The following is a 14,124-nucleotide window of genomic DNA, read 5'->3' as shown; positions in this document are numbered from 1 at the left end:
GACCTAAAGTTGCATTTGGACCTCAAACTGGAGCACTATGATATATGTACTGGAAATCTGAATATACATTGTGCAATGGCAGTGTCATTCACAATCACTGTATTACTACTATTATTACTAGTACTATAGTAGCCTATATAGTATATTAAGATGATATATGCTGTAGCCAAAAAATAAACCTCTTTATTAATAAACATTTATTATTAATAAACATGATTCAGAAAACTCTTTAAATAGTCTATGTAGTCAAAGCCTCCCGGTGACTGACAGCACGTCACACTTTTGTTTCTGACCAGATGAGCGCAGCGAGTCGAGTGAAAGCGGTCTCGTGCTACGGGGAATTTCCCGTCCACGTGTCTAAATACGCGACGGAGGAGGCGGGACAAAAACAAACCCGGAGATTGGCCGCGGAGGCTGGACGCGAGTGGCTCTTAAAGGGACAGGCCCCGCCAGTGGGCTGAGACGCGGTGCAGTTCGGCCGACGGAAAGTCCCCGCGTCTTTAAGGAGGGCTCTTATTTCACCGACTGTTCCGCGCCCCGCCCCGCCCCGCCCCGCCCCGCCCCGCCCCGGCGGCGGAGTCAGCGCGCGCAGCTGACGTCGGCGAAATGAAATCGGCTCGCTGCACTGTCGCTCACAGAATGGAAGTAGCCGAGGAGCCGACACGGACTTTACTCGCCTGACTTAGCAGTATATTGAACTCGCTGTCTACTCGCCCCCTATTTGTGTCTTCTTCTTCCCCCTGAGCCGTATTCAACCACAACAACGAAGTCCGTCTCAGTGGTAAGTTCATTAAAACACATGTTAAAAAAAAAAAAGACTGCGCGCACACCGCGCGTGAGCTCGTCGTCACGGGCTGTTTTTATTGAGAGACTCCCGCGTCCGTGGGAAACAACAGCAACAACAACAACAACAACAACAGTGGTGTTGTCGGTGTCACCGCTGCAACTACCGTAGATATGTTGGGCGCGTGTTCTGTAAGTGACGCGCGGGAGCCGAGGCGGCGTGTCGTGGGTAGAGGTTTGAATTGTACCGGCTGTGCCGCTCTCCAGCTCCCGGTCGGTGAATGGTTCCCAGGCTGTCGGCGAGTCGTTTCGCTTCGGTGAGTTATTTTCGTGTGCAGAAAGTGTGACTGTTGTGTTTCAATCATTAGCGGAACGTGGTGCCATCCAATTTCTCCCCAGATCAAATCATGTAATGGATCAAAATTCGCCTCACAGTGCTGTAATTATACTCAGCGCGTCGACGTCTCTTTACAAATGTGTATTTTTAATTTACGACTTACTTTTTTATACTTTTTTTTGTCGCATGTCGCGTCACAGATGATTTGTGTCACCCGATGATTCCGACGCGCGTCTCAGCGACGCGATCGAGTTGTGGATATATAATCCAAGACTTTTGTTGTTGTTGTTGTTGTTGTTGAAAATCGTCGCAGGAGCTTCGGGGTCGAGGAGGTCACGTGTCATCCCAGGTGTCGAAGAAGCTCATCGTGAGATACAGTGGATGCGAGGCTCATTTTGTCTTTGGATTAAAAAAAAAAACCCACCAACAAAAGAAACAGTCAGTAACCGAGCGGCCTCAACACCTGACCCCGACCCCTCCTCTCCCTCCTCTCCCTCCTTCCCCTTTCTGTGGGGTGATGCAGTCTGCAGCAGGGGGAGCCACTGTCTGACAAACACACAGCTCCCTGCCAGGACAGTGGAGCAGTGCAGAAAGCAACCCTGGATGTGAAGAAGTTGAGCTTAGTGTCTTCTCTTTTTTTACCCCTTCCATGTTCTTACTCTTGTGTTTGTCAAAACAAAGCATTAAGTGGTTTTACACACAGGGTTTATTGTGAACGCACACAGTATATGGTGAGGTCTGGGCATGCTACAGACGGGCCAATCTGCTTGTGTTGGTTGGGTGAAGAAATGAGAACTCCTCCTCGGGGAGCTGGCAGGCTGACAGGCCAGGGTAGGGAGAGTGGCTGAGGATTTTCTTCTCTCCCTCAAACACTGTCATTACGCTTTCGCTGTGGACCCTAATTTGGGAGTGTGGTAGTAGTCTAACCCTGCATTACAACCCAATGGTGACTCGGGGGTTAGTTGGGGAGGCGACTTGAATTTCACCCATATTTTGATAACTCGTTGACCCCGCCGTATGATTCAGGGGTTGAGTTGACTGCATCGTTTACATTGGAGAGTTTCCCCGAGTGCTCCTTGGCATTCTGTGGTAGCACTGCTTTAATGAATCATAATACAACAAGTTTACATACGGTGTACACTTCACATATTTACATGTGTGCTGGGCACTGATACTTTTGCATAGGTTTGATGTAAAAGTAGCCGATGTAAGTTTGAGTCTGTGGGAGAGGTCGTTAAGAAGCCAGGCTTCCGTTCTCCGAGCGGCTTAGCACAGACAAGAGTTTTTTTTTACCTCTCATTCGACCTTGTCAGCCAAACCCCCATTAATGTAAACGTGGCTCAACCGAGTCTCCCAACCACAGTGGATTGTGTGGTTTCGTCTCTGAGATGAACAGGGCCATTTGTCTAAATAAGCACCGAGGCGGACCATTCGCTCATCTTCTCTTTCCCAGCATGTCCGCTGAGGTTTTTATTGATTTGAGGGCACTCATTATGAACCAGACAGGTTGCCTTCAAAGATAATGAATGCTATGGAGGTATGAACAAATAATGAAGGTGCCTGAGATAATCTCATTGGGCCTAATGCAGACTTGTACAAGGTTACCATCATTAGTGAGGGAAACTTGGGATGCCTCAGATTTATGCACCGAGCAGAAGACTGATTTTTTCTGTATTCAGCTGATGCAATAACCTCTCTTTCTCTGTCCCGTCCCTTCTAAGGTCGCTCGTCTCATAGTGCCCCCGTATGGACGATGAGGAGGATGATGTCTTTGAGCCAGACCCCCACTGCTGGCGCACCACATTCAGGGAGATAAAGTGTGAAGACCGGGGCACACAGACACCTGGCCCTGCCCTGGCACTGAACAACGGCATGCTGCCCTGTGGAGTCGCAGAGGAGCCCAGACCACTCTTCTACGGTGAGGATGATGACGGATTTCAAAAGATTAAAAAAAAAGAAGAGAACTTTGCATCGTGCGTGATAACGACATGTTATAAAACTGAAGCACTAAATTATTATCTGAGACTTACTGTGAGAAATGGGTAACAATGTCGCTGCACTGATGTCACCCCTGGCGCCGGATAGTCGTGATCGCAGCAGCTTTTATGGTCTGCATGGAGTGTACCCAGCTGCTTTGCTATTCAAATGGCGCCAGACTGGCATTGTGACTGAAAGGACGTGACAGAAGTGCTCACCTGCATAGGCAGCAACTGTACAGGGAAATGATTATCAGTGACAGCAATGTTACATTGGCACCATCTACAAGTAATCATTTCTATGTAGCGCCATAACAACCGCCTGACCTCAAATCTGGGTCATGAAAAATAGTTACGTCACTGACTTATGAAACGCTCCAATGAACAATGTTTGATTCAAATTAAATAAAACAGCTGGGAAATTTGTGGTTTAAGCGCTTGGATCTTATCTGTTCTGTCATCAGACAGAACCATAGAAAAGAAAGGTCTGTCAGGTGTCATTGCTTTACCCAGATTGATAAACTGATCTCCTTTGTCATCTACAAAAATAATAAGTGTCAGCCTTTACACTCTGCAGGCAACGCGGGTTTTCGATTGCACTTCCCGGCACACTTTGAGCTTTTTGGGGATCAGGAAGTGAGGGGACACGAGAGCGAAGAGGAGCGAAGCGGGATGGAGCAGCTACCGCGGCAGCAGCAGCCTGTGGCGCACAGCGTGGAGGCCTGCATTGGCCAGAAACTCCAGCTGATAGGAGACCAGTTTCACCGGGAACACCTACAACTGGTGAGGAGGAAAAGAGGATTGGCTCACACTTAAAGACAGACTTTTTTAGTTTGACAGCAGTAAATAAGTGCAACATGCCAGCGATAACCCCAAGCAGTCACAGACTGTCCTTTTACGTGTTTGTGTGCAGAAGGTCCTGATGTAGGTGTTGATGCAATTATTCCTCTGACAGTTGATATAGGAATATTAAAAAAAAAAAAAAATTTTTATACCTTTTATTTAAAAAAGCCCCTAGATAGGATACTTAAGGTGAGCTGGCTAATGAAATGCAATATGGCCAGAGGGAAATACAATATTGCATACCAAACATTCCCTATAATAATATACTGACAGCCTGGGTTTACCTCTCTAGGAGCTGCTGGTGATAAGTGTGTCATGGGCTGGAGGCTGCCAAATCTCTCGGGTGCACTTAAATTTTTCTCATCCATAACAATGTTAAGTTGTCTCTAATGAAGGCTCATTATGTCATAGGGTTAAATAGTCTATAAGTTTTTGATTTTTTACTACTTGCTTTAATTTCATCTGACTCTACGATTGTGTCCTGCTGCTGATAAATTGAGTGTCACTACCCCTCTCCAACCAGAGAGCAGCATGTGTGTGGGTTTGCATTTTTTTGTGTGTTACTGTATCAGGCAAATGGGACTTTTATAAAGTTGAAAAAGGGCAGTCCACACATTAGGAACAGCATCTACATACATACTCTCTTTTATTCATCTTTGGATCTCTAGCCAATCCGGCAAAGCTTTCTGTCCTCTGAAAAAGTTTGCTCTCTTAGTTACCGCGTTTGCTAAATAATTTTTTTTTGGAGAGGCTGTGCACATGCAGATCATCAGCCCGGCGTCTCAGCTAAAGAGTTTGCTGAACCAGGACAGCCCTTCCCCCTCCTCGCCAACCCCAGGCCCTCCCCCCTGCCTCCTCTTCCTGTTTATTTCTCTCCCTCTGCTTTTCCCCCCTCTCTCTCTTTTCTCCTGTGTTGTCAGTGTGCTGCGGAGGATGCCCGGCCTCAAACAAAACACCAGCGCCGTGGTCAGGGTGACACTGTCCACTGAGTTGCTGTGCTGCTTAGTGTCACTTCTGCGTGGGCGTGCTGCAACACCACGGCACGCCGTCGCTTCATCCGCGTGAACCGTCAAATAACACACATAAGCTCGTGAGGGATTTTCTGCAGAGCGCAAACGTCTTGTTGCACAACAGTCAAACGGACATGTTAGGTCACACATGCACGTTTAAACACACGGGTACTGATGCGTCCAGGAAAAAGCAGAAGCAGCGGGAGTAGGTAAACATGTTGTAACCCGAAGCTCGGCGCGTGAGTCCTGAGGGAAGCAGCTGTGGTTCCAGGGAGTCTCCAGTCAGCCCTTTGCCTCGGCAAGGACCGGCCACAGGAGACACCCAAATAAGAGGTCTACGTGGCCATAAGCAGGGGAGGGGTGTTGTCCCAAATTATGGTATAAGCATGTATATGAGTGAAGGAGGTTTGGAATCGAACCTCAAACGATCGAGTAACAAGCGTCTTCGGTTGTCTCAAAAACCTCCCTGCCCTGCATATAATAATTATAATTTCTTTTTTTTAAACTTCATCCCCCGAAGTGTTAGACAGTTTGATTTTCTCATGCTCTTATCAAACTATAGTTATTTATACCCCCGGCAGCTCAGCGTGACTCATGAATTGTGACAGTGGCAGACAACCAGACATGAGGGCTGCTGTGAAGTGTGTGTGTGTGTGTGTGTGTGTGTGTGTGTGTGTGTGTGTGTGTGTGTGTGTGTGTGTGTGTGTGTGTGTGTGTGTGTGTGTGTGTGTGTGTGTGTGTGTGTGTGTGTGTGTGTGTGTGTGTGTGTGTGTGTGCGTGTGCGCTCGGGGATCTACTGACGCACAGCCGTGACAAACCTGGGTCAGGGGATGAGGAAGTGGCTTGGGCTCGTTTTGATGGTTGAGCAAGCATCGGCGAGGACCGTCAGAGTCAGAAGGGCCTTGTGAAGTCACATCCTGATGCATGTTGTGATACAGAATGACTGACTCTGCCAGTGCCAGGCGTGTGTTTGGATGTTGCAGAGGGATGGGTTTACAACTGCGATTCCCCTGTAAATGTTTGTTTTTTCGCCATTTTTTTTTTGCAATTAATGAAAATCAAAACTGCATTGTGCGTGCATGTGTGTGTGTGTGTGTGTGTGTGTGTGTGTGTGTGTGTGTGTACATGCTCATGCATCATTACACCCATACTTGTCTTTCTGCTCTTTACCGTCTTTCTCCTATCACCATCACACGGCCTGTCAGTCGGTACAACAACTCTCCCTGAATAATAGCGTTACTGTTCGTCGGTTCTCATTCCTGTCGGCTCCTGTCAGGGGCTGATTGCAGCTAGTCAGTGCAGACACTTGTCCCTGAGCAATCCAAGTGCCTTTGACTGCCACCCCTCCTGATGGATTGTGGAGCAATGTGGCCGTGAGTGTTCTCCATGGGAGCCCCGAGGGCCCCTGGCGAAAGGAGGGATTAGGTAGCCGACGAGCACTGGTGGATGCTGACAGATAAATTGCTCCTCAGTCAGAGAGGGCTGGAGGGGACCCTGAGGTCCCCGGAGGAGGGCTGACATTAGCCGGCACGCCATTTGAGACTTGGCAATAATGACAAGTCACAATGGAAGGAAGACTGCTCCAGCCGGCACAGGGCAAGGAGCAGAGTTAGGTTTCATCCGCATGTTTTTTTAAAAGAGACGTCTCCTGGTGCTTTCGATAGGAGGTGTTGAAAGCAGGGTTGAATATCGTGTGTGTGTGCCCTTGTGTCTTTGACTGTGTTTGTGTGTGTGTGTCTGCACGCATGCAGTGTTTGTGGCTTTATCACTTCACTGTTCCAGTGAGGGCACGGCACTCTCTCCTTTCAGCACTTGTTGAAGGGGGAGGAGCGGTGGAGCGGAGCTGGAAATTAAAAAAACACACACAGTGGCACTGGATCTTCACTTTTGATTGTTGTTCCGTGATGATTTTTTTTGACGATCCCTTTGTGCTGTTCTCTATCAACTGATTCTACGGCTCTTTGTTTGTACTTTTCCTCGACTCCCCGTGCCTCCTCCGCCCCGGTGTGACTAATCCACAGCTTCTTGCTATCGAGGCAGGCCTGTTTGCTCAAGAGATAAGGCAGAGCTTCTGAGCAGCTGGCTTGACAGACAGCCCGCATGGGACACTGATAAAGCCGCGGTCAGGCTAGTGTCAGACTGACGACACCGAGCATCTGGCTAGACTCTGCCGCTCTATCGCCAGCTAAATTTAGAGCCCAACTCCCCATTTTTTTCAGTTGGTGGAGTGACTCATGACTGCGTTGCGACAGGCCTGTGCACACCTCTCCCTCTCTCCCTCTCTGTTTCGCTCCTCGGTGACTCTCTCAGCCTGATGGAGTGGAGGGCAAAAGGTCAGCGTCACAGGAACATTCTGTTTTCTGTTAATAAAGATTAATTGCTTCTCGTGTAGCTTGTAGTAAACACGCAAGGTTTGAATGTTATTAATCCCCAAGTTGACTGGTTTTTCTCCTGCGGCGTTTACTATCCGGCATTGAAACTCTAAGCGTCATTGAATGTTATATATAATTGACATAAAATATACACATGAATGCGCACATGCAATCATTCTGGCCACCTATTATTTGATCTCATGGTTGAAACCGCCTGTGGCCTCTTGAGTAATTTAGTTTTGGAATTAAAAAAAGAAGTAAGGTATGCCAATGTTTACCAAGTCGAGGCATGCTGGCTGCCAACAGAGCCACAGATGTATTGAGGTGTGCTCCTCCACTCTGTGCTGCATATAAATATTACCTATGTTTACATGAAGCCGACCAAACGCTTTTATAATGTCCTTACCCTCAAAACACCCTCAAGCAAGAGATGGTTTTAAGTTTTTACCGACAGTCTTCGCCCTGATTTTCCTTTTCACGTCTTTGTCTTTCTTTTGAACAAACAAGGAGTAAGCGTAAGTACACATGCTGGTTGGAACCTGGCGAAGCTTATGCAACACCCTACAGTGTTCTCCACAAATTGATAAGAGTAAATGTGGAGACCCGGGAGCTTATCACAATGGCAGTTTCTTGGCTGGTAACTAGGTCAATGTTTGGACACCACCTAGGCAGTCATGTACATGGGGCGTATCTAAATGCTGCCTTTAGTTATTTGGACTTTCATAAACTACAATAAAAATGTTGACAGTAGAAGGTTTGTACACTTTGGTGCATTGTCATGAAAAACTAATCTGAAGTCGCACTTTACAGCCTTAACATTGTGAGACAGTATTATCAGGTGTGGTTGCAGAGGCTGCCTTCGGTCTGCGGACGAACCGTTAGGACTACTGTACCTGCAGCGCTTTTCAGAGGCTCCCTGCCTCTCATCAAGCCCTCCCTAATCCCATTTGGTGCAATTATCTTATCTCAGCCCCTCAATGGCAGGGATAGCATTACCCCCCCCCCCCCCCCCCCCCCCCCAATCGCACACAATCCATTTGGCTCGCAAGCTGGAGAGAGAGAGAGAGAGTCTCCTCCTGCACTGCGGGCTGCCGGTCTCTGCCAGAAAGATTAATCAAAAAGTGTAACCGTATGATGAATGTTTTTATGGCTCGGACTGTCTGTCGGGAAGCCCGGTTACGCGCAGGGATCCTGCACACTCTAATACGCGTTGTTGATGACAGGAGTAGACTGTTGTGAAAATATGAGCATTGTTCCGGTGTCTGGTTTTGCCTCACCCTCTTCTCGGTTGACCCTTTCTCACTGCGCTCACTGTCAGTCAGTGCACATCGCACGGCCAACACAAACTGAAGCTCCAACCCAAACCCATGACCATTCCTATTCCTACCACTGTTCTTTGTGATTCTGTGATTGAGTTTCACCGGAGTGCATTGGCTGACATATGCTTCGTCTTTTACTTGTTGTTTCAGTATCATCGAAACCAAAGGAACCAGGGGCCGCTGTGGTGGCGCCTGGCCGCAGCTCTGCTCAGCCTTCTGTTTGACAGGGGGTTCCTTGCTGGAGGAGGTGGAGCGGGACGGAGGTGAGGGGGGGTTGGCCTTACTCTCACTCTATGAGGAACTGGACTCCTAATGGCACTGTCAAATCTAACACGGGTCTGGGGTTTTTTGGACGAGGGGGTGGGTCGAACAGAAAGGAGTCGCCGCGGGACGGAGACAACCAACTTTTATAAAAAGGTCGTGTGTTTATTTCTTTCCAAGAAGATGCCATGATGCTCCGAGATTCCTCCGCAGGACAAAGTTCATATTTTCGTATATGTGTGGTGTAGTAGTTTTTGTACAGTTCCATTGTTCTTGTTCAATTTTTTGCACTTCAACATTTATCCATCTTAAAGGACCTCCACGGACCCTGGGAATGCCTTATTCAATGTCTTCTTCTGCCAGAATGAGTATTGAGCAATTTTGACAGGCATGATGAGATGGTTAGGAAATATGGTGTGAGGTTACATCTTTTTTTCCCCTTTTTCTTTGGAAGATTCCCAGGTGATCAGCCTAGGTGATTTACTAATTTTCCAAAGAGGCAACTTCTCAGAACAAAGCATTTTGCACCCCACCTCAATGGAACAATTATCTTAGATTTTTCCCTGTGTGTTTTCTTTGTCCTCCATCCACCTCGGTGCGGTATTAAGTTTGAACATTATCCACCAGTGTCATTCAAAATACTTGGAACAAAGGAACATTTCTGCACAGGGAAAAAAGTCTGCACACCAGCAACTGTAATCTAAATAATTTGTTTAGAGGCAAGAACTCTTCAGTCACGTGCTGCATGTCAAACCGTTAGTTTTTTGTTTTTTAATGGATTGCAAAGTTTCGGGGCGGAGTGCGGCACTGAACAACACTCACTGGTCTAACAAGCCTGGCGTCTGCCGAAAAAAACACAGCAGCCATCAGTCAGACTTCAAACGAGGACTGACTGATGCTGTCATCACTGTTAGGAAAAAAGATGAACAGTAACGGAAAGTAACTGAGTACATTTACTCAAGAACAGTACGTAAGTGCAGTTTTGTGGTACTTGTAGATAACTCCATCATTTCCATATTGTACTTTCTACTCCACTCCACAGAGTAGTGCTTATTTTTGTACAGCTTTAGTTATTAGTTACCTTTAAGATGAAGATTTTACACGATGGATGATATAACAAGCTTTTCAAAATATAACATTTTTAAAATGTGAAACTCGCTCTCCGGCCTCTGATGTCTTACAAAAATCTGTGATTAGTCAGGGTCACATCTCAGAACAGGTCTGATATCTCACCAAAAAATCAAAGATTAGAGAAAAGAAGAAGAAATTTGTAGCTGAAGTAGATTTTTCCTCTTTCCTGAGCCATTAATCATCTGCTGGCCCCCTCAGATTTATCCAGTGACCCTGTGTACAAAACTCTCAACATGCACCTCCAGCAGCTACGACGGCATCGTGCTGCTAACACACTGATGCTTCAGTATTATTAATTTAGTTATGTCATATATTATAATAGGGACCAAAACCAGTACTTTTACTTTAATACCTAAACAACATTTTGCTGCTAACACTGACCAGATTATTTACATTATAGTTATGGTGTGCGGTCTTTTGTGTGCATGTGTAAAAAACTTTTGAAGGTGTAGCACTGTGTATTAAATTGTAACATTAGAGTCAAGTAACACATGCTCTCCCTCCAAAAATAAGACAACAAAGCAACAAAATCTGCCTTTTCGGATTTCGATACAACTTTTGCCTGTTACTCAGTTTTCACTCTGGCCTTGTTCCCGACTCCACCCTCCGATACACGAGTCCCTTTAGTTGTACATGTGTTCTTGTCATGTGATTGTTTTCAGACCTCCATGCCCTTGAAGTGGAGCTGTGGATCCACTGTTTTTGCACTAGACTCACACCCCAAGAGTTCCGATTGTTACCGGGCGAACCTCCCTCTTTGTATGAAGGTTTTCAGTTAGGATTATTTTTGCCACAACATTTCCGACGTACTCATTGACGTGTTTCAAGAAATGTAATCAATCTGTGAGACCTGACTGAACACCGGTCTGGAATCTGGATTGAATGTGGGTTGTATGAAAGTTCACGCACACCACTGTTTCAGGCTAAATTAGCACCACGTGCCTCGTTTTAAAAGGTTTTTTGTCAAGTCCTGGGTTGCTTTTCACAGCCGGTGTATGTTTCTGAGCACCAAACAATGCTCCACAATCAATCTGTGAAACAGAATCTCCTCCTCCTCTCAGGCTATCTGTACGGGGTTAGACACCATGTGATACTCTGCAGGGTGATCTTGTTTTGTCTTTGATCCAGATTTTCTTCTTTTAAATTCAGCGTAACCACCGGTGACTCAGCAGACAAACGGTCTCTGGGGTGAAACAAAAAGTGAAAAAGACTGTAATTATTGTTGAATTATGAATATGTTTTAAAAGACACTGTCGAAGATGCTGTTTTGTTGTATGTTTTCCATTTTGCTGAACCCAGGCCAATGTTTGGACCCCAGGAGCAGTACATATCAGGGGGCTGTAATTACTGGCTCCTTACAATGTGTCAAGTTTATCACTGCGTAATTAGGGTTTCCTCTCATTTTTTCTTCACGATGTCTCAGGGACAGACTCTGTGGGCTACTGGTAACCTTGAGAATCTGTTACATGGTTAGAAGAAGAGCAGCGTTTTCACCCGTTTATTTATGACGAAACCTCTCGGCGTTTCCTCAACTTATTTACTTTCATTACAGTTTAAAATTTCCTATTGAACAAATTCTCAGCACACACACACACACACACACACACACACACACACACACACACACACACACACACGTACGTAAGGGTACAGTTTGAGCAAGCAGTCCGAGGCTGACTTGCTGACTGGTGGTGACGGGGGGGCTACTGAGCATGTAGTAAATAGGCGTGTGAGGTGCACTGAATGTGGTTGTGGTTATAGTTTCCTGCGGATCCTGAACGCTGAGCCAGTCCCCGTAGTTCCCCTCGTCTCACCATTGGCTCTTGACTTCCTCCCTGTGCTGCTCCTTTCATTACGTTGGGTTATTGTTCATCGGCAAATTTTTTATTTGTAATTAATTTTTTTCTCCCCGTTCTTATTTATTTGTTTGTATATTTGCCCATTTATACTGTATACACTTGTGTGTGCAATTACTTCTTAATTTCCTTCTTCTTCTTTTTTTGAATGGTGGTCTTTGACTTTTATGTGCTTCAGTTGTTTGTCTCTGTGCAGAGCAAAGTTGGCCCGCATGGTGCCTGATATGACTTCATGACCCTCAACATCAACCGTTTTCGTATGACTCATCCCTTGTAGGTTTAAGGCTATAACAGGTTTGTAGTTTGTCCTTCTATGAAGACCAGCAGCTGTGGTCACTTTGAATTCATATTTTTGGAAAGCATAGTAACCAAAATGCATTTACAATGACCTCAGCTGCTTCGCTTCACGGTAAAGACACCGACAAACCTCGTACACCTTTCAAGCCCACGGGGCTACAGGGTGTTTGATACTTTGAAAAACACACACACACACAACGACTGTGGGTGGAGTATTTCACTTAAAGGTTGTGATTTTCCAGGGATGGGCCCAACTAATTCAGACCTTTTTCACAATCTCTCCGCCTCCTCTCAATTCACCCGTGGTCACATTCACAATATGTCGTGTAGAAACGGCAGTTTAACCTTCGATGTGAGTCATCACCGCTCCCACCCACTGATAATGATGCAGATGTCATTACAAGTGCTTCAAAATACACACACACACACACACACATAAAAAAAAGGTTGCATTCATATTCTCCTCAAGTCACAAGGGCGTTAAGTTTATGTGTTCAATTTCTTTAATCTTGATCATTGTGTTGAAATCAACATGCACTGGAAAGTACTTTGTATCTCGAGATCCCATGGGTCCCTTGTCTGTCGTGTGTTAATATATAGTATACGCTTTTTGATTGTTTTCTTGGGCTAATCTTGCCATGCGTCCTCCGTCTATCTGTGCATTGACCAAGTAGGCTCTGGACTCACGGGCTGTTGGAGCTATTGGAAAGGGAAACAAGCCACCGTGGTGCCCTGTAATATTTTGTTAGAATGAGGTTCCCAAAACTGCACTCGTCACATTGTTTGTGAGTGTGGGGAATCCCTAGAGGGGGATATGTGTTTTATGGAAACCGCAGTGTCTTGAATTTTTGTAGTCCACTTTATATAAATTTGAAGTTTTTGAGGAAGGTTTGGATTTTTTTTTTACAGTAACATTTCTTCTCCGTGGTCTTTCTTAACTTTTTAAAAATGTATTTTCTTAAGAGAAAAAAAGGGTCTGCTTTATAAGGACAGTTCATGAGTGTAAAATAATTTTTAATGCGAGTTGGATGCTTATGAAGTCCGTGAGATCAAGGGCATTTTTTTGTTTTTTAAATGAAAAATGAACTTGCAACATTCCTTGCACATCTCATCGTGGTGTATAAAACAAAGCCAAGCAAACCAAGATGTTGTTTCATGGTTGGGGTTAATTTGGCTCATGAGCTCATAGCTATGAAATGTCTGCCCTTCTTCACAGAACAGGTAAAGTGTAAATGTATTTCTAAAAACCCTGGAATATGCCTTTAATAACTGCTCAGTTTCAGCAAAGTCTTGATTATCACACACTCTCTGTATACCAAGAAAGGAGACCCAGCGAAAATGTAGCATTTTTGTAAACATTGACTGTGTGTTTTCGAGACTCTACTGTGCACTCACTTTTTTTTGTGTTTATATATATTTTGGTTGTTGATATAATATGGAAGACAATTTGTTATGTAGTGCAATATGCTGTACATACAGAGCTTTGCTCTACAAATCTTTTTTTTCTGGATTTCTTGTTGTTTATTGGTACTTTTTTCAATAAAAAATTTATTGAAGGTTTCAAACTGAATCATGTCTTGTGTTTCGATGACAATGTTACAGCATTGCAGTTGGCTTCACAGGACTACACACGTTTCAAATAATGTTTGTTGATGTGTGATGTGCTCTGTTACACACACACATCTATTGCACTTCTGTCTGTGCTGTGACTGGGATCCCGCACTTGTCGCTCCCCCTTGTCACTTGTATATGGGCTGTGAACGGTGAAAGAGAAATTAAATGCAACCTCCACCCATAGTTAAAGTACAGTCATCTGTCACATCTGAAATATTGAGCTGCAGTATTTCTCTTCATCAAACCAACTTCAATGCTTGTTTTCAAGTTGTATTTGAAAAAAATAATAATAATTTCTCATCCTTTGCTCTCCTCCCACTCATGT

The 14,124-nt window shown here is 45.2% G+C and overlaps 1 protein-coding gene across 1 annotated transcript; it reads left to right on the top strand.

Annotated features, from left to right (window-relative positions):
• The first annotated feature begins 591 nt into the window (after positions 1 to 591).
• On the top strand, positions 592 to 13,750 carry bmf1 (BCL2 modifying factor 1). The gene is made up of 4 exons (XM_035610385.2): positions 592 to 781; positions 2,842 to 3,038; positions 3,674 to 3,879; positions 8,791 to 13,750. Exons 2-4 carry the CDS (start codon positions 2,867 to 2,869, stop codon positions 8,905 to 8,907), a joined length of 495 nt encoding a protein of 164 aa, XP_035466278.1. The 5' UTR covers positions 592 to 781; positions 2,842 to 2,866; the 3' UTR covers positions 8,908 to 13,750.
• Positions 13,751 to 14,124: the final 374 nt, after the last annotated feature.

Source organism: Scophthalmus maximus, chromosome 15, assembly GCF_022379125.1.
Source record: "Scophthalmus maximus strain ysfricsl-2021 chromosome 15, ASM2237912v1, whole genome shotgun sequence".
Classification (NCBI taxonomy): Eukaryota; Metazoa; Chordata; class Actinopteri; order Pleuronectiformes; family Scophthalmidae; genus Scophthalmus; species Scophthalmus maximus.
This window is presented reverse-complemented; position numbering and strand designations above follow the sequence as displayed.